Source organism: Eubalaena glacialis, chromosome 5, assembly GCF_028564815.1.
Source record: "Eubalaena glacialis isolate mEubGla1 chromosome 5, mEubGla1.1.hap2.+ XY, whole genome shotgun sequence".
Taxonomy (NCBI): domain Eukaryota; kingdom Metazoa; phylum Chordata; class Mammalia; order Artiodactyla; family Balaenidae; genus Eubalaena; species Eubalaena glacialis.
In genome coordinates, this window is record NC_083720.1 from 125,807,718 (window position 1) to 125,834,812 (window position 27,095).

The window sequence follows — 27,095 nt, forward strand, 5'->3', positions numbered from 1 at the left end:
AGCCTAACTGCCTCTTTAAATGTCTGTTTTTCTCAGCTGCACCAGGGTAGGCTCTGCACTGAGGTCAGACAGAGTGAACAATGGAGGAGGGGGAACCCAGTGTGTCAGATTTCACCACGTGACGCAACATGGTTTAGACACAGCCCCATCGGTAACTCAGAGTCAAAGAGGATATAAGGCTTTATATCTCCGAGGAACAAAGGGAAAGAAAGCCCAAAACTGCACCAAAGACCATTTCTACAGGCAGCCTGGTTTGCATTTAGTGCAGAGGCAGCAAATGCTGGATGGTCTGCAGAAGGAGAACTAGTGACCCTCCAGCAGGACGGCCTCTCCTTCCCTTGGAATCCATTGATTTTATTGGAGGTGGAGAGTAAACCACAGGAGAGGGCCCGCCCGGGTTAAGTTTCTCAAGCTTCTAATGCCACCTAGGAAGGGGCTGGGGAATTGTCACCTTCCCTTCTCTTTCTCGTATCGGGGGGCGGGGTGTGCACCCAGGCAATCTTAACCCTCTCTTCCTTCCCACTTAGCACTGAAATATCACGTGGGCCAGGAGCTACCTTATCTTGGAGGACTGGAATTCTCGCAGATGAATTCCAAAGCATGCTTCCATCCAGAGTTCCTTGTGTTTTTTTTCACGGCTGTGGTTGGCATCCTATTGGCACTTCAGGGTAAAATCAGATTCACTGTCACTCTAGTGACATGAATAATCCATCCATATTAATGACATGATAGCTGTTCCTTGCCATGTCTTTTCCTATTCTTAAACTGATTTCAAATAACATGAGTCTCACTTTTTGGGGCGAGGGGGGTGGATTCTCTTATTCAACTCCACTCTGGTGGGGGGAATGGGACAAAGAGGTAATGGAATGCTGGTGATGCAAAATAACTGTAAAATAATTACCGAGTTGCTCAAAACTCTGTATTATTCATCCGTGTAGTGAGAGCCCCTGTTCAGTACCACACTTGAGTGGCAACCTCACCAATTAGCCCTGCCGCTGCGGGTCTGTGAATTGCATGTGAAAACAGAATTTGTCCAGAAGTGTTCATGCAAATTGTGCAACACGAATGTGGCCTCCGTGTCAAGTGCTTTCACGTGTTCTGACAGACTCGTGTCTTTCCAGATTTCTCTGATCGGTGCCCCCCACCCTTGACAGTTACCAGAGCTCAGAAGCCAAAGGAAACAGCTCCTGTTGCCACGAGTACTATGTCTGTGGTGAGGTTTACGAGCTGCTCCTGCGGCTGGGCTTTTGCCTCAAAAAAAAAAAAAAAAAAAAAATCAGATTTTCACTGTGAGAAAACAGATTAGGAAGGGAATACATGCAAATATCTATGTTAAAGCCACCAAAGCTATACCCTGGCCCCATGGTGCTTGAGTAGCCATTTGTCTTAGTGGAAACCTTTTTTGAGTATTCTAGCATGAATATATGTTTCATATTTTTTAAATTGGTATTAAGGCAAAGATACCCAAAAAGCAGAAGTGTCAGGTCAAATATGAACTTTGCTTTCATTTTATATAATCAGGGTGTATCACATCATTGTAAATATAGTACCTGTACATTTATAAACCATTCTTTGTTTTTCCCCAATATGAAGAAATTCCTAATCTTTCCTGAAGAAGAAATTATTTGTTCCATTTGAGCTCTGTTTAGAACTGTTGGGGTTTTTTGATGACAGTTTGGAGGGCCCAGATGGGAAGGAGGAGGTACCCTCTGGGGCTTCAAGGGCTTAAGCAGCCACAAATCATGCCCATACTCTGCTGGCCAGTGACACACGATCTTCTGAATGGCGCTCACACAAAGGGAGGCCCCCAAGACAAGCTGTCTTCTGAGGCCAGCAACACAAAGCTGGGGTGAGATTGCAGGCCTTGAAAACGGCTGTCGACAAAATATCTGGTCAGGCTAAGACCCTCCTGATTTTTCCCCTGCCCTTCCACTGTATAAAATCTCAGAAGCACTCACTTGAAATTGCTTGGCTCTCCAAAGCTACTTGCATTGGGAGTAAAAGAAAAATAAGAAATGTCACCCCACTAGTGCTTTCAGGCTTTAACCCCCAAAGGTGTAGGCACCAGAAAGCACAGCTTTGGATAAGAATTTCTCCAAACCAAACCTCGTCCTGCTTTTGGGGACAGAGATGGAGTTGTCTGCCAGCCAGGGTCTGTTCTTGGACTTTTCTCAGCCTGATTTCTTCTCCGATTTCATCTTCCTCCCTCAATTACAATCATTTGCATTGATGCATTTTGTCTGATTTTGCAGTTCAGTCCCAGATATCCTTTTCTCCAGTGGTTTTTGACCTGACTTCCATTCCTCTCGGCTTCTAGCCCCTCCTCCTGGTATTGAAGGCTTTAGTGCCTCTGTTTTGAGGGGTGGTCCTGTTTCTCCAGAGCTCCTAAAAGGAAAGTGATCAAGTAATCGACAAAGAGACTCGTGGTGACCAGCACCAGAAACCCCAACCTAGGAAGTGGCCCAAGTGATCTGAGTCTCAATTCCCAAGGACTCCCTTCTCAATGAGCCCCCTGACAATTTAAAGGGCTGGAGGCACTCTTACAGAGAGCCCATGAGTGGAGGGAAGCTGAGGCACCACAGACCGGTGTTACTGTGAGTCTCTCTTCCCAGTCCCCGTCAGAGGCCCTCCAAGTTCTACACGTGCATTCCTGCTACTCCTAACAGGTATCATGGTAAAATCATGTCTGCAGGGAATAACTATCCTACCAGAATCTTTAAAGTTCTTCCGCCCCAAATTCATTCTCTAACTCTGAAGGGATAGAGACACTTGAAGGAAAAATCCCTGTCTAAAAGGAGAGAAAGTTTCCCTAAGCTCTCTACCCTTCTCCTCAACACACAAATTCCCAAGTTATATTTCCTTTCTCAGCAGTGTAGATAGTATGGATTTGGTAGTAAGTTTTAAGGGTTTCAATGGATTTTTTTTCCCCCCACCTACTAACTCCCTTTGCAAGCAGTCCATCCTACAGAAACGATATTTAAGTACTGATTTCCAGGCACATCTGGAGGGCAGGGCCTCCCTCTATTTTCACCCCTTTTGCTTCTCCACAGAACACAAGCCAAAAGGGCTGCAGGCTGCACAGACTCAGCTGTTCAGAATGCAGACACCGTGAGAGCCTGCTGCAGCTGGCCTTTGGCCACTGAGTAAAATTGGGAACGGGTGGCCCAGAATTCCTTCAGATGAACCCCCGACAAGAGCTGGCCTAGCCCAGGACCGCAGACCGCAGCAAGCCCCTCCCACCTCTGCTTTCCCTGGGCCTTTTATTACCTTTACTTGGTCAAAGGAAGGAAAGCAATCTGTCTCTCTTCTAGTTGTTTAATGAAAGAAAACATAATCATAGTTTGACACATTACTTTTGGTGGATGCACAGAAAGAATCTGCTATAATAGAAAGGGAGAGGGCAGGGGGAGGGGCCGGCGAAAGGAAAACAAATTGGCTGCTTGCAGAGGTCCAGTGTCAGGCGTCAGAGGAATCTTGTTCCTTCAGACACTGTGGGAAAGACCATGGCAACGAGGGGCCCAGCGACAGCGAGCAAGAGAGGCAGATGGGGAGATTTGCGGCCCCTCCCTCAGATTAGAAGACAGAACAAATAGGTAGAAGCAGCCGTTTTCCAGAGCCCCGTGGCGATTTCAGAGCGCTGTAGACCAGAGCGCCTGCTTCTCCTCCACGTTGTCTCAATACCGGGTAGGAAGATTTTCACGGAGGAGATTTTTCATTTGTTCAGAGGAGACACCTAGTTTCCAAGTTGCTGATAATAAAGCACGTTTTTACCTGGACCCACCAACGTATTCTTCAATCATAAATTTGCAATGGCCTGACTGGTTTCTTAGGGATTAACTATTTTATTAGAAATTATTTTTACTCCCATGTCCAGTTGCGATTTAAAAGATCAGTGGAATAAATGCAACGTTAACTATCTTATGAAAGTATATCACACCACTTCTGTTGCAAACAAGGTTTAGCATGAAGACTCAGAGTGATTTGCTGACTTTTAAAAAAATCCATTAGAGGGACTACCCTGGCGGTCCAGTGGTTAGGACTCAGCGCTTTCACTGCCGGGGCCCGGGTTTGATCCCTGATTGGGGAACTAATATCCCTCAAGCTGTGTGGCACAGCCAAAAAAATAAAAAATAAATAAAAATAAAAAATCCATTAGAGAGCATAAACCCACTAACGGCCTTGGTGGAAACACTTAGTTATCATATTTGTTACAAATTCTACTTGTATTCTTAAAACGCTTTAATTGGGTTAATGAAATTGGGTTTCATTATTATTATTTCATTATTATTCTAACTTTCATTATTCTTCATCAGGCCTTCTTAAAAAAGTTAAGTGAAACACTTAGCAGAAAATAGAAAGTTGGGGGAACCAGGTAAGGAAGCACAAAAATGAAAAGGTTTCTTCTTCCCCAAGTAGTTTTGGGCATATTTCCTGTTATTGTTTGGCATTTTCATCCCCAGGATATATTGTCAGGGCTTTGAAAATATTCAAGGTATACACCTACCATCCTACTCCCGGTTAAAAGCCAGGTGCTATGTTTAAAATACCCTGTACTGAATTCAGATGTAAATAAAGTCAGTTTTTAGAAAGTCGGGAGAATAAGGAAATGAATGTTCCTTGTGGAATTATTTATATTCAGTTTTTTTTTAATAGATTATTTTTTATTTCTTTATACAGCAGGTTCTTATTAGTCATCAGTTTTATACACATCATTGTATACATGTCAATCCCAATCTCCCAATTCATCACACCACCACCCCCCGACACCTACCACTTATCCCCCTTGGTGTCCATATGTTTGTTCTCTACATCTGTGTCTCAATTTCTGCCCTGCAAACCGGTTCATCTGTATCATTTTTCTAGGTTCCACATATATGCGTTAATATACGATATTTGTTTTTCTCTTTCTGACTTACTTCACTCTGTATGACAGTCTCTAGATCCATCCATGTCTCAACAAATGACCCAATTTCGTTCCTTTTTATGGCTGAGTAATATTCCATTGTATATATGTACCACATCTTCTTTATCCATTCATCTGTTGATGGGCATTTAGGTTGCTTCCATGACCTGGCTATTATAAATAGTGCTGCAATGAACATTGGGGTTCATGTGTCTTTTTGAATTATGGTTTCCTCTGGGTATATGCCCAGTAGTGGGATCGCTGGATCATATGGTAATTCTATTTTTAGTTTTTTAAGGAACCTCCATACTGTTCTCCATAGTGGCTGTATCAATTTGCATTCCCACCAACAGTGCAAGAGGGTTCCTTTTTCTCCACACCCTCTCCAGCATTTGTTGTTTGTGGATTTTCTGATGATGGCCATTCTAACTGGTGTGAGGTGATACCTCATTGTAGTTTTGATCTGCATTTCTCTAATAATTAGTGATGTTGAGCAGCTCTTCATGTGCTTCTTGGCCATCTGTATGTCTTCTTTGGAGAAATGTCTATTTAGGTCTTCTGCCCATTTTTGGATTGGGTTGTTTGTTTTTTTAATATTGAGCTGCATCAGTTTTTTTTGTTTTGTTTTTTGTTTTTGCATATAACCTACACACATCCTCCTGTATACTTTTTAAAAATTTTTATTGGAGTATAGTTGCTTTACAATGTTGTGTTAGTGTATACTGTATAGCAAAGTGAATCAGCTATAGGTATACATATATCCCCTCTTTTTTGGATTTCCTTCTCATTTAGGTCACCACGGAGCACTGAGTAGAGTTCCCTGTGCTATACAGTAGGTTCTCATTAGTTATCTATTTTATACATAGTATCAATAGTGTATATATGTCAATCCCAATCTCCCAATTCATCCCACCTCCAACTTTCCCCCTTGGTATCCATATGTTTGTTCTCTTATGTCTGTGTCTCTATTTCTGCTTTGTAAATAAGATCGTCCATACCAATTTTTTTAGATGCCACATATAGGCGTTCATATATGATATTTGTTTTTCTCTTTCTGACTTCACTCTGTATGACAGTCTCTAGGTCCATCCATGTCTCTACAAATGACCCAATTTTGTTCCTTTTTATGGCTGAGTAATATTCCATTGTATATATGTACCACATCTTCTTTATCCATTCATCTGTCGATGGGCATTTAGGTTGCTTCCATGTCCTGGCTATCGTAAATAGTGCTGCAGTGAACATTGGGGTGCATGTGTCTTTTTGAATTATGGTTTTCTCTGGGTATATGCCCAGTAATGGGATTGCTGGGTCATATGGTAGTTCTGTTTTCAGTTTTTTAAGGAATATCCATAGTGTTCTCCATAGTGGCTGTTATCAATTTCCCTCACACCCGTCAGAATGGCCATCATCAAAAAATCTACAAACAATAAATGCTGGAGAGGGTGTGGAGAAAAGGGACTCCTCATGCATTGTTGGTGGGAATGTAAATTGATACAGCCACTCAAATTTTAAGCAGGGATCTCTATCTCTGCCAGATTTCCAGTAGCCACGTGAGGGCCAAGTGAGAAAAAGGTCTGGGAGTGAACGGGAGGAGGTGGGAGCCAGTGGACCAGGGAGTGACCCCAGACATCTGCATTCAGCAAAGAGCGTGTGAATTCTTATTCTTGCCGAAATAGACCTTGCAGTTAAATTTGACTCTTTACTCTTCAGTTCCCACTGTCAGTAACAAAGTCTCTCTCAGCCACCTCCCCTTCAGGTCCTGGATGGATTTCTCCCAACCCTGCCTTCCCACTTTCTTCCTTCTGATCCAGCCCCATTCTAATCTCTGCCTTACCTGCTTTTATCGTTTTAGTTCCTCTAAGAGCCTCCTGTGGCACCTGGCTGTTGGTTGGGTCACACGTCTGTGCCGCACTAAGGCCTGTCCGTGGTCAGACCCACCCTGCCCCTCGAGGCTTTTCTCCTTCACGCGCCAGCGCACACCTCGGCTGGGGCCTGAGTATGGCTGCCTCCCTCCTTGCCCGTGGCTACTCCTCCCTCCTCTGCTCCCTCAAATCCAAATCTACACTAACATCGAGGCTCCCAGTCAAGTCCCCCCCTTATCCATAAAGCTCTTCCCAGAGAATTTTAGGGCAGGTAGACCCTGAGAGCTCACCTGAGCAGGTGTCCTCATTTTATAAAGGAGACTATGAAGCTCAGAGATGTTCAGTGACTTGCCCTGGATCAAACAATTCCTAGAACCCCTGTGTCCCGTGTCCCCCATTCCACCCCCTTTCCACTGTGTAATTGACCATCCCAGGTCTGACCAGGAGGGCTTTATGGAAATCCTGTGGAACCAGGGCACATGCCACAGTCTAACCCTTGACAGGCTGGGATCATCCTTGAGCTTTTCAATGAAGGGGAACTTTGTCTCTCCTCTGGGACTTTAGTATCCCTCCAGAACCGAGGCCACGGCTGCCCTTCTCTTAGATTCCACCCATAACACCTGCCATTGTGCTGGGGTGCTGGAGGGCCCTGTGGACTCCTGGAGCAACCAAAACTTTTTTAAAAGTGGGATCTTATATCTGAATTGAAAGAAAACTTTAATGGCAAATTATACATTCCGCACATGATGTTCTAGAGCTCCAACTACGGGTGGAGGGTTTGTGGTGTATGCTTGTTTTCTGGGTGGGTTTCCATTTTGGCCATGGAATTGTAGTATTCTACTGCACATAAAATCAAAGTGAGGTTGTAAACACAACCCATGCCCATGGATTTTTGGTATTTGATTAAACAAGTCAGTTGTTTGCTTTTTTGTTTTGTTGGTTGGTTTGTTGGTTGGTGTGTTGGTTTTACCTGTGGCCGAGGATTCCCTAGGACTAATCAATTCTGAGACCTGGAAATTGAATGAAAATGGCATTCCAGGTTGTGCCATGCTGTCCAGTGACAGGCATAAGGCTCCACGTTCTTGAACCAGATCCCTGAACTTCTGTTAGTTTAGCAGCCTTGGCAATATATCTTACTGACCTCGTCACCCTTCCATATCTGAGTCCCTTAGCAGAAAGTGAATCAGAGTATTCCAGACCTCTCTAGCTTCCTACCCGGGGTGTTTGTGCATCTGACTACGAGATATATTGGGGCTCTGTCCCCAGTGAGCCTCTGGGACATGCTGAGAGCGAGGGGGACCTGGCAACAGCCCCAGATATTTCCGTGGTGACGTGGCTGGGCCCTGTGGCAGGGGATGGCCCCTCCATGTTGTGAGATATCTTTCAGCATTCTGTATAGTCAGCCCTCCAAATCCACGGGTTCCAAATCTGTGGATTCAACCAACCACAGATCAGAGATATTCAAAAAAAAACTTCCAGAAAGTTCCAAAAAGCAAAACCTGAATTTGCTGCGCCTGACAACTATTGACATAGTACTTACGTTGTATTTACAACTACTTACATAGCATTTACATTGTATTAGGTATTATAAGTCATCTAGAGATGATTTAAAGTATACGGGAGGGTGTGCATAGGTTATATGCAAATACGCCATTTTATATAAGGGACTTGAGCATCCGTGGATTTGGGTATCCGCAGGGGGGTCCTGGTACCCCCTGAAGATACACAGGGAAGACTGTACATGGACATCCACTCCTGAGGGCTTATGTTTACTGGCTAATGGGGACTCAGTGGCTTCCTTCTTTGCTGGGAAATTCTCTACGACTATATCCAAAAAGGAGTGAAAGATTGCCCTTGTCAGCCTGTTTTACATGCTTCTAAATATGAATTAAGAGGTAGTGTTCACTGGGCCTTACATAAAAAGTAAACTTCAGTAAAAATTAAGCCCTGAGAACCTAAGGTAAATAAAGAAGGAAATCTTACTCTCGCTGGCTTTTCCTGTGTGTCACATGATGGGGACGTGAGACAGACTTAAAGTTGAATTCAGAGGTTCGTCATCCCCACTCCTGTATATAAAGGCTTCCAGCCATTTATACTCCATCTCAGCTTCCAGAAAAGGTTTGGTTGACTTGGAAGGATTTCATCATTTCTGATTGAGAAATTCTCTATGAAGATAGGGGGAGGATAAAGAGGAGGAAGTAAAGTAAATTAGTTGGACCAACGTAAAAGAAACTAAGCGTGTATTAGAGAAATGGTCAAAAGGTAAAGTAAGTCCAGAAATAGGCTCCTCAGTGCTGGGGAAGCTTTCCCAGGTTGATAAATACCCTGAGCAGCAGGTTAGATCTGCTCGTCCTACTCCAGCATCAATCAGCCTGACCCTGCTGTTCTGATTTTAACCTCCAAGGAGCAGTCAACTTGGAGAGAAGATGCAGTTGTGAAAGCTCTTAAAGGAGCTGTGTGGGTTTAGGTGAAGGGTGTACGTGAATCACGTGTACGTTGTAAAGGAGGTGACCGGATCTGGGAAGCAGAGCAGAGGGGGTATTAAGCTGGCTAAACTAGAGGAAGAATTAACACAAGAAAATTTGGGGAAAAGTGGGGAGGGGTGGGCATTTGTGATGACATTATGGTAAGGGGGTCAGACCAGGCTTTAGCCTCTGATAGAAAGGAATAGGAAACTGATGATACCTTCCAGATGTTTAAGCAAAAATACTTAGGCTTTTAGAGGGGATGTGGGGCAAAAGATATGTGGCCCATAACCCCCATCTTAGAAGGCCTCTATTGCTGTTGCCAACACGAATGGATTTATTCCTCACGAAAATGAAAGTTTCACATAAACTTCACCTTCATTCCAGGGTCTAGTTCCATATTTCGTTACCAACTTAATTTTTATCCTAAGCGAAAGGTGGTCATTTGTGAACAGGGATTTTTTTTCTCCGGAAGGCTGAGGAACTGATCTGACCATTAAGAAAGAACAAAATATGAGCTGAACATATAGGCCCTGCCTAAAGTTTCTAATTCCTCATTATTATTAATATTGATGATAATGATTGCAAACATTTATGAGCACTTGCTATATGCCAAGCACTGTTGAATCACGCTACCTGAGAGAAGTTTTGGTAAAATGAGTGAAAAGTTTAAGATCTGTGGAAAGGATGGTTTCTAATTGCTTCCAGGTTCCTTTATCTAGGTTACTCTGTGTGTGTGTGTGTGTGTGTGTGTGTGTAGCTGTGTTCACTGTGATGGAGGAAACTCCCTTTGAGGCCCATACTTCTTCTAAGGCTATTTTTATCCCAGTTTGTCCCCAACTCTTCTCAAAGTTAACAAAAGACCTGGACCACTTTTGTTTTTTGGAGTCACCAGGTGTATTTACAAACGGAAGAAATGCCAATAAGGTTGTTTTTTTTTTTTTACAGCAGCAGAGGCATCTCATATGTTTTCTTTTGTTTTTTTGAATTTTTGAATTGTATTTATTTTTTTATACAGCAGGTTCTTATTAGTCATCCATTTTATACACATCAGTGTATACATGTCAATCCCAATCTCCCAATTCATCCCACCACCACTTTCCCCCCTTGGTGTCCATACGTTTGTTCTCTACATCTGTGTTTCAATTTCTGCCCTGCAAACCGGTTCATCTGTACCATTTTTCTAGGTTCCACGTATATGCATTAATATACGATATTTGTTTTTCTCTTTCTGACTTACTTCACTCTGTATGACAGTCTCTAGGTCCATCCACGTCTCTACAAATGACCCAATTTCGTTCCTTTTTATGGCTGAGTAATATTCCACTGTATATGTGTACCACATCTTCTTTATCCATTTGTCTGTCGATGGGCATTTAGGTTGCTTCCATGACCTGGCTATTATAAATAGTGCTGCAATGAACATTGGGGTGCATGTGTCTTTTTTTCTTTCTTTTTTTTTAAATGTTAATCTTTTTTAAAAAAATTAATTAATTAATTAATTAATTAATTTTTGGCTGTGTTGGGTCTTCGTTTCTGTGTGGGGGCTTTCTCTAGTTGCGGCAAGTGGGGGCCACTCTTCATCGCGGTGCACGGGCCTCTCACTATCACGGCCTCTCTTCTTGCAGAGCACAGGCTCCAGACGCACAGGCTCAGTAGTTGTGGCTCACGGGCCTAGTTGCTCCGCGGCATGTGGGATCTTCCCCGATGAGGGCTCGAACCTGTGTCCCCTGCATTAGCAGGCAGATTCTCAACCACTGCGCCACCAGGGAAGCCCTGTGTCTTTTTGAATTATGGTTTTCTCTGGGTATATGCCCAGTAGTGGGATTGCTGGGTCATATGGTAATTCTATTTTTAGTTTTTTAAGGAACCTCCATACTGTTCTCCATAGTGGCTGTATCAATTTACATTCCCACCAACAGTGCAAGAGGGTTCCCTTTTCTCCACACCCTCTCCAGCATTTGTTGTTTGTAGATTTTCTGATGATGCCCATTCTAACTGGTGTGAGGTGATACCTCATTGTAGTTTTGATTTGCATTTCTCTAATAATTAGTGATGTTGAGCAGCTTTTCATGTGCTTCTTGGCCATCTGTATGTCTTCTTTGGAGAAATGTCTATTTAGGTCTTCTGCCCATTTTTGGATTGGGTTGTTTGTTTCTTTAATATTGAGCTGCATGAGCTGTTTATATATTTTGGAGATTAATCCTTTGTCCGTTGATTCGTTTGCAAATATTTTCTCCCATTCTGAGGATTGTCTTTTCATCTTGTTTGTAGTTTCCTTTGTTTTGCAAAAGCTTTGAAGTTTAATTAGGTCCCATTTGTTTATTTTTGTTTTTATTTCCATTACTCTAGGAGGTGGATCAAAAAAGATCTTGCTGTGATTTATGTCAAAGAGTGTTCTTCCTATGTTTTCCTCTAACAGTTTTATAGTGTCTGGTCTTACATTTAGGTCTCTAATCCATTTTGAGTTTATTTTTGTGTATGGTGTTAGGGAGTGTTCTAATTTCATTCTTTTACATGTAGCTGTCCAGTTTTCCCAGCACCACTTATTGAAGAGACTGTCTTTTCTCCATTGTATATCCTTGCCTCCTTTGTCATAGATTAGTTGACCATAGGTGCATGGGTTTATCTCTGGGCTTTCTATCCTGTTCCATTGATCTATATTTCTGTTTTTGTGCCAGTACCATGTTGTCTTGATTACTGTAGCTTTGTAATATAGTCTGAAGTCAGGGAGTCTGATTCCTCCAGCTCCGTTTTTTTCCCTCAAGACTGCTTTGGCTATTCGGGGTCTTTTGTATCTTTCTTTTTTTAAAAAGATTTTTTTTTAAAAAAGAAAGCAATGTTTATTTTAAAAAAATGCAGTCTGGTGTCATTATATCATTCACAAGATAAACACAGGACTTACGAAGAATATTAATTCATAATGGACTTAGAGCAGTGTGATCTAGTTACAGGACACAGCTTAAGCCATAAAATAGGAGGTACCTTTCAATCATATCAGGGTTTCTCAGTGACCCCCTGTAAAACCTTGTGTGAAGAATATATCTAAGGATCTTGGGCACTTCCCTGGTGGTCCAGTGATTAAGACTCCATGCTTCCACTGCAGGGGGCACAGGTTGGATGCCTGATCTGGGAAGTAAGATCTCACATGCTGCACACAGCAGCCAAAAGAAAAAAAAAAAAAGAATATAACTGATGATCTGAACTGGAAGACCATCGTGGATGTAAGGCCTAGGGGTCAGTGGCCCCCATTGCCACCTGCCCATCGGCCCTCCCTGCCCCAGTGTGAGCCCTTGTCCTAGACTTGCTTACTCTAAGAACCTGGTTCTCAGCCCAAATCTCTAAGTGTGTAAAGCACCAACCCCAGATTTCTAAATGTTCCTCCTCTTTTTTCTCCTTTCTCGTGGCCTCCTGTAACCCCACCACAACGGCTAACTTAGCTATGCTCTCAGGGCTGTGGCGAGGGCTGTCCTCCCCCAGAGCCTCGCTGTGATCACACCTGGTTTGCCCACAGACAGGTTCAACCGTGAGAAAACCAGCAGAGCAGGCTGACACGGACCCTCCCTCCGGCAGCGTCTCCTGGGAGCCAGGGGGAACAGGGGGACCACTTTGTGGAAGTGGCTCTTCCCAGGCATTCAGATGGAGCATCCCTGAGCCACCCTCCCAAGGCTGATGGAGAGCATGGAGGATGTGCCCAAGCCTCCTCTGCACAGCAAGCCCTCCAGCTCCAAGCCTTCCTTCCCTTCTTCCTGTCTTGTAGTGGCTGCAGCAGAGAGCGCCATTTGGCAGCATGGTGGTGCTCTTGGCTGTAAACGGAAACATTGGCCTGACTCCCAGTATAACACAAGATAGGTCTCTGCAGCAGTTATGCAGTCTTGGCTGTGATGACTTCATCAGAAAGGGGGGTGCAATGAAAGAGAAAGGTACAGCATGGGGGAACGGTAGCTCGGGAGGAAAGTTTTCCCAGCGGCTCGGCTGAAGACAGTTGAGACTCCTTCTTCCCCCTCTCGATTTTTAAATCAAGGGGGAAACAAAGGCAGCAGGCGTATGGGTAAAAAGCCTAGTTCCTGGAGCCACTGACAAACCACTTGCGGTCGTGTCGGGACCGTGGTCACTTGGATGCGGGCAGATGCGGTATCCACCTCTGTGGGGCGGGTCTCAAGCCCCTGGGCTGGGTTTTCTTACAGCCCTGTGGAGGAGACTGCCTATACAGGTCAACAACGGTTTTCACTCATCTCGCAAGTTCTTAAACTCTAAAGGTTGGGCTGCTTCTGGCCCTGCTCTGTGGTTTCGAGCCTAGAATGGAGGAAAACCCCAGAGAGCAAGGTGAGGCCCAAAGGGAAGCTTGGCCAGGTGCATCAGAGGATTCTTGGAAGATGTCAGTCCCCTCGGAGCCTTCTCTGGCACTTGGGGGCTCTTTGTTGAAGCAACGAAAAGCTAGCCTAGTTACGGAATCTGTAGCCAAACCCAGTTTGTTCACATTCATGCCATGTCCAGGTCTTGACAGGAGAACTACCCCGCTAAGGATGTCTGCTGCACAGCCCACAGTGTGCGATGGGCTCTGGTGGAAATAGTCCAGATCCCGGATACAACCAGAGCCCCTCTCAAACGCGCTACGTTCCATTCCTGGTCTGTTGAGCCTAAATAATCTTAATGAGGTTTTGGGTTTTTTTCGGGGAGGCAAGGAGGTTGTATTATAGTTTAATGAATCCTCTAAATGTTGGCCATTTAGGTTGTTTCTTTTTTTGCTACTCAAAGCCATTCGCGCTATTCAAGATAAATCTTTGCACAAAGCTATGAATGTTTCCAGGAGACGAGTCCTTAGAAATGGAATTTCAGGGTATGATGTACTCAAGTCTTTGATCATTCTGTCCCTCCACCCTGGAACCCCTTCCCCTCTTGGTTACCTGAGCCATTCCAAGACATCGCTTCCTCTGGGAAGCCTTCAGTCCCCTCTCCAGGCACAGTCAGGTGCTTCCTGGTGGAAGGCCCAGGGATGTGGCTTGTGCCACCTCCCCTTCAAAGATGCCATGAGCTGCTCAGGACCTAAGGGATCCTCACTCCACCTCAGAACTGTGGACTCCTTGAAACCAAGCAAAATAGGCCCGTTTTCTTTTCTTTCTTTTTTTGTCCATTTAAAGACTTTAGTTTTTTAGAGCATGAGACTTAATATTTATTTGAAGTAATATGTTCATAATAGAAAATTTGAAAGAGTATGAAAATAAAAATCACTTAAAATCCTCCCCTAACATGATTGTTCTGTGGCTACTGTTCTAATAACTGCTTTTTCTTCCCCTCTTCACTGTTTATTGTAAGCTTTTTTTTTTTTAATATGATTAGATAATCTGAAAAGGCATGATTTTTATTGGCTGCCTAGTATTCATGGTATGGATGTACCATAATTTATTTAATCAAGCTCCTATTGTTGCACACTAATGAACTTTTAACCAGTTTAGAGTTGCTTTGGTGGTGGAATTAATCACAACAAAGGGATGAGAAGGACTCTATAATTTACATCAAAGGCAGAGGAAAAGCATAACTCTCAAAGTTGTGTTTCCACTGGGGGAACCTATGGTAACTATGTTCAAAGCACTGATAAGGACAAATGGTATTTTTGTTGTTTTTACCTCCAAGTAAGTCCTTGAAACACTAACCTTCCTGTGGCTGATGGCACTCTCCCATCTTACTCTGGACCAGCAACTTTAACCCTTTCTTTCATCTTCAGCGGAAGCTCCGGTAGCCTGGAGAAGCAGTCCATTATGAAGGTTATCTTTTTTCCTCCTCTCTGGTCATACCTGATCTTGGTCTAAGCTCCAATTCATCATAGACAATTAGTTCAGTTCAGCAAATATTTATTCTATTGCAACCGTGGACCTAGCTCTGTGCTGAGGCTGGGAGCCGCATAACGAAACCTAAAGACCTTGCAGGAATGTTGCCATAAGGTAGTATCCTACCAGAAAATTACTGCTTATAAGCATTTGGAAAGTTGGAACTTTCTACCTCTCCTATGTTACTTAGTAAGAAATAGTGGTACAATCATGTATATACCATGATCATGAGCATGGAAAATATATTACTGCACTGGGTGGGGAGCTGAGAAGAAACACAGAGACACATCAGAATATTAACGTGGTTGCCTGTGAGTGTTAAAAATGAATGTTGCCTTTTAAAAATACTTTTAGACAATATTTTTAAATTTTCCCCGTGATCGGAGGCAAAGTCAGCAAAACATGCATTTGTTAAAGAGTCAAAAGTCTGGGTAGGAATGCCATCCTGCTCACTGAGAATCTAGAAAGAAAACCAAGTTTAAAGTCTTAGACTTCATTATCTTAGGAATTAAGCTGGAACCAGAGCCATAGCACTTCCTTCACCCTGACTTTCTAAAGCTGCATAATCAAGAGGTCATAGCAATAATAGTGATAACAAGCTATGTGTTATGTGCCAGTCACTGGACCCTCGATGGAGCTGAGTTTCTACCCAAGCCTGTTGGGTTCCCCCAATGTAAACTGCTCCTCCTTAGAAGCCGAACAAAGAACTTTCCTGAACCCATTTAGCAGGCTTAGCACTGGGCCCCAAGTTACTGCCCTGTCTGTGATAAGCTTCCTAAATCGGTAAACTGCCTCAAACCTCAACTGTCTTGGCAACACAGCCACTACACATCATAAAACTTTTTTTTAATCCAAATTTCTTCAATAATCTGCTGAAGAAGCAGATTATCTTGGGGTGAGCCTATTGGGGCTCTGCTATGAATTTATTACAAGCAACTCTCCAAACCCACATTGAAAAATTATCCTGGACAAGCACAAAGAAAGTCTGTAAAAGGAGCCACCATCCTGAAACCAAGTTTCTGCCCTGACACTTGATCAACTTCAAAGAGAATTCTAAGGTTTTATTTTATTTTGTTTCTTCCTTCCATTTCTGGTTGAATGGTCTAATCTTATGGCCTTTCTTTAAATGTCAAAGTTGATACCACAGAGGCATCCTAATTTGGGGTATCAGGCAACATATAAAAAATGATGTATATTTCTGTGCTCTTTCAGCTTCATCCTTTGATCCCAATAGAGTGTCTACCTTTTTATTCTGTGCCCATTCCTCCCCCCACCCCAACCCCTTCCCATTTCTCATTACTCCAGAGTCCTCTTGGGTGGTCTGCTCAATTTAGACCAGATGCATGTTCTGGTCAGTGGAAAAGTCAGAATCCCAAAGACCACCATCAGCTGTGGGACATCAGGCAAGTTATTTAACCTCTCAGAGACTCGGATCCTTTTTAATCAGCAAAATGAGTTTTAAGTACACAGAAGAAAACACTGAGCTGAGTGCTTTGCATACAGTAGGTGCCCCATAAGTGTTAATTGTCTTCTTCCATTGTCGCTTCTGGTCTTCTTCTTGTTTGAAGAGGGGACTTTCCTCAAATCATAGCTTTCCTGCCTTATAGCAGACCAGGGGACAGGAAGTCTAGTTATGTTTGATGCTTCCTCCTGGAGGAAGGGAGGGAGTTTAACTGGCTTCACCCCTTCCTTGCTCTTGGCTACTCCTCCGCCTCCAGAGCAGAGCTGCAGGAGCACCGACCTTTCTGGAAGAATCATGGCATAGGCTCCTTTCGGAATTCTTGAGTTTACATTGCCTGCACAGCCCTCTGAAAATTAGAGAGTTCTGCTCCAAATGCAGAAGAATTGGCAATAGAAACTTAAGTAACTCAGCACGCTGACTTGCTTTTCAAAGTGCAGGGTTTGCAATCTAATCACAGAGAGCGCTGATACCCCAGGTTGCAGTCAGCGCCCATAAACCAGGATTATTTGCCCAGTGAGTCTCAAAACGTGGGGCATGGTAATTATCGAAGGGCATGTTAAATTGCTCCCAAAGACTCTGGTTCAGGAGGCTTGGAGCAGAGCCTGAGAATTTGCATTTCTAACAAGCTCCCAGGTGATGCTAATGGTGCTGGTCCTGGAACCACGCTTTGAGAACACCTGATGGAGCCCTCACGGTTCCCCAACAGCCCACACGTAAAGTGGAGGAAGTTTTAGCACCTTCTTAGCCATTTTCTCTCTATAGCTCATTCATCTCCAAAGTTGCCATGGTCGAGGGAGTAGGCCTATGGATGGGATTTCCGTTTGAAGAGGTGGGGACCGAGACCCAGAGGTCAGATGGCCCCCTGAGCCTCAGGAAGCCAGTTCACCACCCTGAGCCCCAGGGAGTCACGGCCGGATGCCTCCAGCCAGCTCTGCGGTGGGTGTCGGATTCTCTGACATGAATGTACTGAACTTCCCAACGAGTGTGAGGTTCTGCGTGAAACGTCAGCTTCCACCTTTGAAAAGACTTCCTCCTTCTGAAACTTAAAACTTGAACAGTACCTCTGCAGGAGAAGACCCCTGACAGTGGTGAGAGGTTGGACATAGAAGTGGCTTGATGTATAGAATCTAGGCAAAATTCCATTGGGGCTGGATTTTTTTTTTTTTTAATTACTCGATCCACTTCAGTGTGTGTGAAAAGCACAGGTTTGTCTTCTGGGGCATGCTTTTTGTTTATGTATTAATTTTACTTCTTCCTACTGTGAACTACCCTCCTGTCTCCCCCAGTGCCCTCCTGCTCCCACTTCCTTCCCGGCGACCGGCCCCCACGACGTGGCGGGGAGGGGGAGGTGAAATGCGCCCCGGGGAGCGCGCAGCGGCCTCCCAGCTTGCGGAGCAGCGCGCAGGCCGAGGATCTCGGGGCCCCGTGGCGGCTCGTCCGCCGCACGCCCTCCCTCCGCCGCCCCTGTCCGCGCCCAGACCGCCTAGTCGGTTTCTTTGTTAAGGACGCCTGCGCGGAGACGCATCTTCGGCTCCGGCAGGGGCGCACGGGCCTCACTCCTGACTTCTTAGAGTCCCCTAAGGACTTGTAAGCATATAGGCTCGAGTCTAGAGGCTAAATTACGCCCCAGGGGGCTTTTTAAGTAAAATCCTAAATTTCATTTAGGCTGTTCGTAAGCCATGCGATGGCAAAGACACTAAGCCCAGGCTCGCCCCCGGCGCGGCCCTCACCGCGCCGGCTTCGTGCAGCCCGGGTTACGGGGAACCCTGACCCTCTCGGACAGTCCGCCCCTGGGTCTGGGGTACGCCACTGTCCCTCCCCTCTCGGGTCGCCAACGCCCCCATCACCTCCTCCATCTCCCGGCCCTTCCGTTTCCTTCCACGGCCTCCCCCACCCACACGTGAAATCTCCCTCCCCTCGGGCTGGCAGCAAGGTCGGTAATAAGAAGCCAGTTCGGTGTCAGTCGGAGAGAGGAGGGAGATAACCCCAGAGATAGACGGCAGTGGAGAGAGAACCCGTTTTGTGTAACGAGGGCCTCGAGTCACCAGGGAATTCCTGGATTGTCTCAGGCTGTCGTGTGTGATGTCCATCACGCCGTGCGAGCACCATCTGCTCGCTATTATGCTCTCAGTTGCCAGGCTACCTGCTATACGCGGTAACACTTGACTGCCCGGCTCCACGCTCGTAGCGTTAGCCCAGACGCGCGGGGCCGGGGGGACCGGCTGGGGGAGGAAGGCGAGTCCTGATTAAGCCATCTGCAGGCTGCGAGGCGGGCGGGGGGGGGACACGCCGCGCGGGCGGAGCGGGCGGCTGGCGGCCAGGACTGGGCTGACACCACCATCTGCTGGGGCCGCGGAGGAACAGCAGCTGTTCCTTGTTTTCCCCCGACGAGAGCACCTGAAAAAAGGCCGAAGCCCTGAGCGTCCTCCAGCCCGTTCTCCACTAAGCCCCGACACCCCAGTCCCAGTCACCGCCAGGAGCCTCTTGCAATCCCCCCTCCAAGGAGCCAGCCGTCTTTGATCCACCGCCAGCAACCCCGGCCCCTCTCACCCAAACACGAGGCATGTTCTTGAAAACACGTAAGAGAAAATGAAGCTTCCTTACGCACAGATTTATAAATAAACAGCTGGCTACTCGAGAGATTTTTACCACAGCTGCTTTTTGAAGTGAAAACTGCCTCTTTGGGGGAAGTAGGGTGTTTTTTACACCTCTTACCTATCTCCAGCCCTTAGGAAATTGCTAAGATCTTTTCCCTGGAAGAGAAGATATGTAAAATATTGGTTTTGATTTTTTTTTCCCCCTCCCTTTATTTTACGGAAGAGTGAGAGCTTTGGGGAGTAATGAAGATCTATGTAGTCAATTGGATTTCTGAGAGGAAGAGGCTGAATTGAGATTCTGGGTAGAAGGCAAGGGAGGTCGTTGGGCAGGGGGTGGAGTGGAGAACAAGCTAGTAATTAAAACTAAAAATACTGCATCATTTGGCTTCAAGGCATTACATTTCTGGTGACGAAAGCCCAGCCTGGTTTTCTCTGATTGCACGTACAGTGTGTGTCCTCCTTAGAAACAAGAGCGGGGTCTTGAAATTCTGAAATTCGACAGACTAATGCTCATTAAGCCCTCTTAGACTGGGGGTTAAAAGCCACCATGTCATGTGCATCAGCTAATGGCCTCAGCCAGCCCAATTTGTAAGGTGAGTCACTCGGCGCGTCTTCACACTTGGCATACACATCTGAGGCTGGGGCTCTGGGTGTCACTCACCTGCTGTTGAATGCAGCAGAGCTGGTTGGGAAAGGTGTATCAACTTAGGCTCACAAATATTTCCTAGGGAGGGCAGTCCTTTAAAAGTGCACATAGCCCTCCTGCCTCTCGGTCTTCAGGTCTTCGGTGAGAAACCTGAAGGCAAAATCTTTGAGAAGGAATCATTGGGGGAAATAGATAATCCTGGGAGGTAATAACCAGACTATCCCTTTGGGAAGGGTTTTACACACTGTGCTTTTTGAAGTTCAGCAACACCCTGCCCCATCTGAAAGTAGAGCATTCCTAGGAAACCTTTCCTAAGCCGAAATGGCTTACAGTGAAGAAGCAAGCACCTTAGGACACATCTTGCTAAGAATGTGCGAGATAAATAGAGATAGAGCACAGATGCTCACACAGTTCGAAGCTATAGCAGCTTGATGCTGAGTGTAGTTCCTGGGGAAGGCGCTTGGTGGCGCCACTCTCGTTGCTGGAGGCGACTGCTGTCTCTACAATCACTCTCTGCAAAACAAACACTGAATGCTATCTTAGATTTTCACCTTCTTTTGTAAAAGCGAAAATCCTCTTCAGATTTCTTCCAGTTAGCAAAAACAGATACTAGTGTAGGTGTTTCATAAAAGGGGAGTGGCGTAAATTGAACTCTTGAAAAGTGGGGGACCTGTATTTCTTTTTGGTCTAGGAAGACAGGGACTAGACGTGCTTAGATGAATCTACATCCTCACCTCATTTGCCTCTCCCTTTCTTTCTGGGTGGAGAGAAGGCTGGGAGAGCAACACATCACTACTTACAGCTCCTGGGCAAGCTCACCAGGTACTTGAGGGCTAGTCTCACAGGACAAGAATATCTCAAAGTGTACAAAGATAAACGGGGCCAGCCCAGACCAGTCCTCTCATAAAACCAAGCCGAAGAGAACTTGATCTTCCCTTGGGTCTCATTTTCTTTCCAACTCCCTCCTCATTATCAAAATTGGAAAATATCAAATATTCTGAAATACACAGAAAAAACTGTGTATCTGTATTTTCGCTGATTGGTCGACTGTCTGCACTTCCGTGTGAATTTGTTTAAGTATTAAGTCAATCAGCCATTTGTCTCCACAGGTGGCAAGAAACAGCTTCATCCCATTGGAAGGAAGGGTTTGGAAAACAGGTAGCAAGTTTGGGGTGGGGGGAAAGGAAGGAGTGAAATATCTTGACCTCTGCAGGGGTCAGTCATAAAGTAAACTTTTTGGTGGCATAAAGTTCCAGGCATTGCTGAGTATAAGGTCTTTTTATTAACATTAATATCTCATAGCTCTCTATCTAATAATTGTCTATGTACAGAGAAAATACACAAAGACAGAAAGTTTTAATTTCAGTAACACCACACTTAACATTTGAAAAATAGAACACAGTGTATTTATGGGAGACATACTATATATTTAGTCTACAGGCAATTCTTAGGCACACACTTGGCACCATGGACCCATCGTCTGGGAAAGGCCTATGCTTCTGGAAGGAATACTGAATTTAGACTCAAAATCAGTGCTCCAGTTCTGCAAGTTCTGGTTCTTCCATTTACTAACTGTGTGACCTGGGCCACCGCACTGACTAACCAAAACTTCTTGAGCTATTGTTTCCCAGATGAGAGGAGTAATGGGGTTTTGTTTGGTTTTTTGTTTGTTTTGCTTGTTTTGTTTTGTTTGGGTGCTGATGGGAGGGACGAAGAGTACCTGAAGATGCGGTTTCGGTATACCTGGAAAGAAGAACGTGGATGGCTCATCTCCACACAGTAGCGGGGAGGGGGGTCCAACAAGCCCAGGCTACGGGGGCTCCCATGCAGGGCTGCGTCTCTAGGAGTTGTGTCAAACACAACTCTCTGTTTTGAGAGGAAACTGCCCACGTGATTGACTGTACCAACGCTGAAGAGGTAGCAAAGCAAAAAGAGGACAAATATTAAAATCCAGTTTGACTGCACCCTGTTTTTCATTTAGGATGGCTCAGAAGAGGCAGATAAAATTCATGTTGTTCACAAAGCAGGCTAGTTGCATGCATTAATGAAGGAATGCATTAATAACGATGGAAATACCATTGCAAATAACATTTGCTAACTACTAAACATCCATTTAAGGTAGTCATTTGCCTGTATACATCTGCGTAGTCTTAATTTCCTTCACCCCATATAACTGGAAATAATAACCAGTGTGGAAAAAAAGAATGAATATCTAGATTTTATAATGAGGAAATTTTTTTTTAATCCAGTTTAACTGGATACAAAAATTTAAATACTGTAGATTTATTCACATTCGTTTCTCATGATCTAATTCTCATAATTGTGCCTCATGATATGACTGTGTATGTCCTTACACGTATGCCCATTTAACTTGTGTACCTCTCAGACAGCAGCTTCTCTTTGTTCAGATTAATTACTTGAAACTTCAGTGAATTAAAAGAAACCTTTCTGTGAAATGTTCAGACAATACTTTGCCATTACCAGCTATGCTTGATAGAATGAACAGGAAAGAAAGCATCGAGAAACTACATCTTACGGTCACACACCTACTTTTCCCATCAGCTGTTTTTCCCCAATGGTCTACACCATCGGGCTGTTACTTCCCCTCTGAGTACAGTCTCCGAGTAGTGACTTGGGCTGTGTGTGAGGAGTTCTCTACCACTTTACCTCCTGTTCCTTAAGGGCCAGTCCTTAAAAGTTGCCATCATTTGATTTGACTGACTGACACGTAATTATAGAATCAAGAGACCCAATTCAACCCCCCACGTTTAAGTTATCCCAGACACCTGAGACCCAATTCTATCTTTAAAGATGTTGGGAGATTTCGTATCTTTGGTCCGGGTCACACACTCCTAATTCTCACCATCAACAATTCTCACTAGCAGGATTTTTTTTTTTTTTACACATGTCAAAGCTTTCGAATGTCACAATTAATTAGAATTTCATCAAATAGCAATCTGCTGATGAATCAATTCCAGCAGTCTTCTGTAAATGTCTCTCCTACTAGCTAAGAAGCCCATTTTGGCCAGGCAGGCAGTAACGATGAAGAGGTAAGGTGAGGATGTCTCATTCCCGACTTAAAATGAGCCCCACCTGAGGGCTTATTCCCTTTCCTTTGGAGGAGCACAGATTGTTAGCTGAAAATGCAGTTCTTTTTCCTTAGCCGGTTCCATCAGAAACAGACTGGACCTGGTCTCAGATTTTCCCAGAGCCGTGCTCTATGACTGTCGCCCTGTAGTCTCTGCAATCCCACCTGTGGTAAGGCCAGGTTTGAGGACCACTGGGTTCTTTTTTTTAATGGAAATGTAATGTGTGCCTCTCGGGATCCCGTAGGCCCCTAAGGCGGGACCTACCGCATCCCCCTATCCCCTGTGCTTTCCTTCACATGTGGAGTGGCTGCATTCTCTTCTCTTCCTGTCTTTCCAGGAGCAGCATCCGGTCGGGCTTCCCCGGGCCGCGGGCCCCATGCAGTCCTCCGTGCCCCCGGGCTCAGGCGGCATGGTCTCCGGAGCCGGTCCAGCGGGGCCCAGCTTCCTGGGCGGCCAGCCCCAGGCAGCCCTCGTGAAGCAGATGCTCCTGGACCAGCGGGCCCAGCTGATAGAGCAGCAGAGGCGGCAAATGCTGGCAGAGCAGGTAACTCACGCCCGCGGTGGGACCCGTTCGTGCGGCAGACACTCACTCGCTGCCTGGTGTCTGTGAGGGAGTCTCAGTTCGTGTCCTTCATCAAGAAATGTACAAGCCGGCATTTCCTGAGATCACAGAAGAACCTGCAGAATTTCCGTTCGTGAGGCTTTTGCTTAGAATGAATGAGTGTGTTCTGAAAAGACAGGCTTCAGCCATCCATTTGAAGACCCATTTGCCAGAGACCGTTCTTCAGTTCAAGTCTGGCTCTTTTCTTCTGGCTTCTGGTACAGGGGTCTGTAGAATCAGCATGGGGGGCAAGGGTGGAAGGGGGCTGGCTCACATTCTTCGTAAAGTCTGATATTTCCAGCATGAAGAAAAAAGAAAATAATTCAGAGAACTTTGCTTCTTGGAGGAAAGTGTCAGAAGGAGGGATTGAGAAGAATTCTTACACAATTGGTCATGAACAATGGAACAGGAACAATAGCTGAATAATAGGGCCCACAGAACTACCTGGAAACCTGAACTCGGGGTCACAGAAAGGGTGCAAACTTGAGAAAATTCCCAGCAGCTTTGAACACAGCTCAGGAAATGTTTGAGTTAAAGGCCTAACACAGAGAAAGCTTTACCTTAGGCATCTTTGACAACCCTTGACGTATATAATTCCTCCAGCTTTGAAAGAAAGCCTTCCATGCGGGCTACCCTTTTCAGTTTCAGTGTGTTTTGTTTTTCGAGATGCCCATGCCCGATTTCGTGTTATCTCGGGAAAGGCCTGAGGACTTCCCCAGGAGTCCCCTGGATGCCTCCCGTGGGGGCCTATCCAGCACGTCTCACCCTTCTGTTATAGGAGACGTGAGGCTGTCATCTAAGGCTCAAGGCCCACAATTACCCTTCTAGAATGTTCCTGATAGGATCAGAATTTTGGAAATGTGTTAAGCATCCTCCACCATATCTATAGGAGAGGTTGTGTAGGACACAAGACGCGCCGAGGTCCTTAGTAACCAAGGGCAGCAGTTCAAAGTAACACCAGTCATCCCCCAAATAGAAAAATTGTGCACTGTTGAGCACAGTACTTATGTTCCCTTGTTCGCTTTTGTTCTTGAACAGCTGTGTAATTATCTCCCTTTTTACCGAGGTCAGTCAGCTGCCTGGCAGCTCTTGTACAAACAAACCTCTATCCCTCTCACCCCGCATAAGGTGTGTGACAAGGAGCCATGCTCATCTCTCTCAGTGATAAATGGAGCTGCCGAGGGGAAGCTGGGCTTTGCAGATCCGCCCCTCAGCCAATCCCAGGAAATTTCAGGTGTGCCTGATACTTGGAGGGATGGTCTTTGATGTCTGTGCTGCGACCAAGACACAAAGGGGAGTCGGGGTAACCAGGCCAAACTCAGCTGTGCCAGCCCAGGGGTGTCCCCACTTGGCAAGGTCAGCCAACCCCGGGAATGAGGGGGAAGGCAGGAGACCGGGAGCATGGCTTTCACAGGATGGTGCCCACAGACCATGAGGTGAGAGAGTGCGGGACCCCTCAGAACCCGGGACACAGAAAGACAGACGTAGGGCTCCTCAGAAGAGATGAGGAAATGGGAAACTGCAAAAAAATGAGTATAATTCCTTAATGACTGCGTGTTCCGGGAGCTGAAGAGGGACCAAGGAAAGAACGGTTCACTCTGGGTCACATCCTTCGCTTATGGTATGATTTTGGAAAAACCGCCTAGCCTCTCTCCTCATCTGCCAAGTAAGGTTTTCCTAATCTCCCAGCCTTCCTCCTGATGCTCAACGTGAGTAATGAGCGTAAAACCCTTTGGAAACCGCACAAGGTGTGGACCTGCCACTTGACCCTGGTGTCACAGAAGGTAGTGTAAGAGCTGCAGCCACACGTGCCAGCCATCCTGTGGGACTAGCCCAGAAGTAAGTCAGAGGGATGTAGCATCTCACCTGCACCTGGGGAAAGTGCTTATTGATGCCTACACTTTTGAGGTTGAATGTGGCCACATCAACGCCAAGCTGATTTTCTTGGCCCCTGCAGCGGCAGTGAGAGCATCCTAACACTTTCAATTTTGCCAACAGCGCACTGGGAACACTTGGGTTTCCGGAAAGGACATGTGAGGGAAAACAGAAAGACTGGGGATATCTTGCATATCTTTGGGAATTTTCAAATGGTTCTCAGTGGACTTAGAACAGAGCAAGTTGAAAGCAGGTGTGAATTAACAATGCGTTATTCTCAAGAGCACAGAGCGTGTCAGATCCCACCCATTCACAAAGGTTCAACGGAATCTGGAATTTTGGATCTGAAAGAAACATTGAGGATCATGAAGTCCCTTTATTTTACACACGAGGAGACTGAGACCAGGGAGCTTACATGATTTATTTCAGAGATCGCAGGGCTAGAGAGGGGCAGAGCCAGGACTGGCACCTGGGGCCCCCTGACTCCCGACCGACAATCCACCCCAGGCTACCCCAGGGCTGATGCCCAGTTGTAAGTGGGACCGTTAAATTCTTACGTAATATGGGAAGTTTGGCTTCTGAGAAGCTTTTAAATGCTCCCCTTACTCTCAGTAATGTTCTTAGATTGCTGCCTAAAAGATTAGCATGGTTTCTTGTCTACGCCGTGTCTATACAATTAATTCATTTCAACGGTTTCGTGCAAAACACCACAGGATGGGGTGAACAGAGGCCGTTCTTTTCTTTGGTTGCCAGTGCTGGCTGGCCTTGTCAAGAAAAAGAAAGAGAAAGAAAATTATAGAGCTGCCCAGGAACAAAAACAAGAGAAAAAATAGAAATAAACACATGTGTTAAGAAGTGGTCAATGTGTGTTATTTTTATAATGAACACTGTAAAGATCCGGGCCCTCGTTGTCTGTTTTCCTAGGCCTTGCAGATGAAAGGTGCTTGAATGCATATTCCACAGCTGCAGAGGAGGTTAGATGACAGGCCGAAGGTCACGCAGCTACTTGACGGCAGACCCAGAACGAAAACCCCTTTCTTTGCTCTTTCCACCTCACTCTTATTTTCTCTCCCGTTTCACATAACAGCATGATAATGATCATAATTAGCCTTCCCTGTATATTGGTAACAATGCCGGCAGTGCAGAAGCCCTGTGACTGGAAGAAGAAAAATTAAAACGCAGGCCTCCTGGCTCCTGGTGTACGTGGAATCCCACGCGGTTTCCTCAAGGCAGTAAATGCTGTATGTTTGACTTGTGGAGATGTATTTTGCAGGCAGGGTGGCTTCCTGGGAATAAAATGAGCCTTTTTTTTAAATAGGCCCTGAGAATCCCATCTTCCTATACCCAAAGCATCTATTTTAGGTCATTAAAAGTTAGCTGCTTGTCCGTTTGAGCTCGGTACCCACCGTGCTGAGGAAAGCACCCAGGCTGATGTCGGAAAAGCAAAGTCAGAACTGCCTCCCTGGCTACACCTCCCTCATAAGCCAGCAAGTCCACACGGCAGAAATGCCGCAGATGTTCACCGAGGATGTTTGCAGCAGAGGGGGCTCTGACAGCCGAAAACCAGAAGCCCCCTAAACAGCCACCCCTAGTAGCATGGGCAAAGACATCGTGGGATGTTCTTATGGGGGGAATGCTACTCGACAGTGAGAATGAATGGACCCCACTGCAGGTATCACCGTGGATGGAGCTCCCAAACGCGTTGAATGCAAGAAGCCAGACCCCGAAAAACAAGCACAAGTACATTGTCTCAGGCCGCTTCTC

At 45.5% G+C, this 27,095-nt stretch overlaps 1 protein-coding gene across 1 annotated transcript in view; it reads left to right on the plus strand.

Moving 5' to 3' along the window:
* MAML3 (mastermind like transcriptional coactivator 3) overlaps positions 1 to 27,095 on the plus strand; it is a 416,506-nt gene that overhangs the window by 381,192 nt on the left and 8,219 nt on the right. The window contains exon 3 of the mRNA XM_061192583.1: positions 23,193 to 23,399. Coding sequence (XP_061048566.1) covers positions 23,193 to 23,399 — 207 coding nt within the window. The remainder of the gene's footprint in view (positions 1 to 23,192; positions 23,400 to 27,095) is intronic.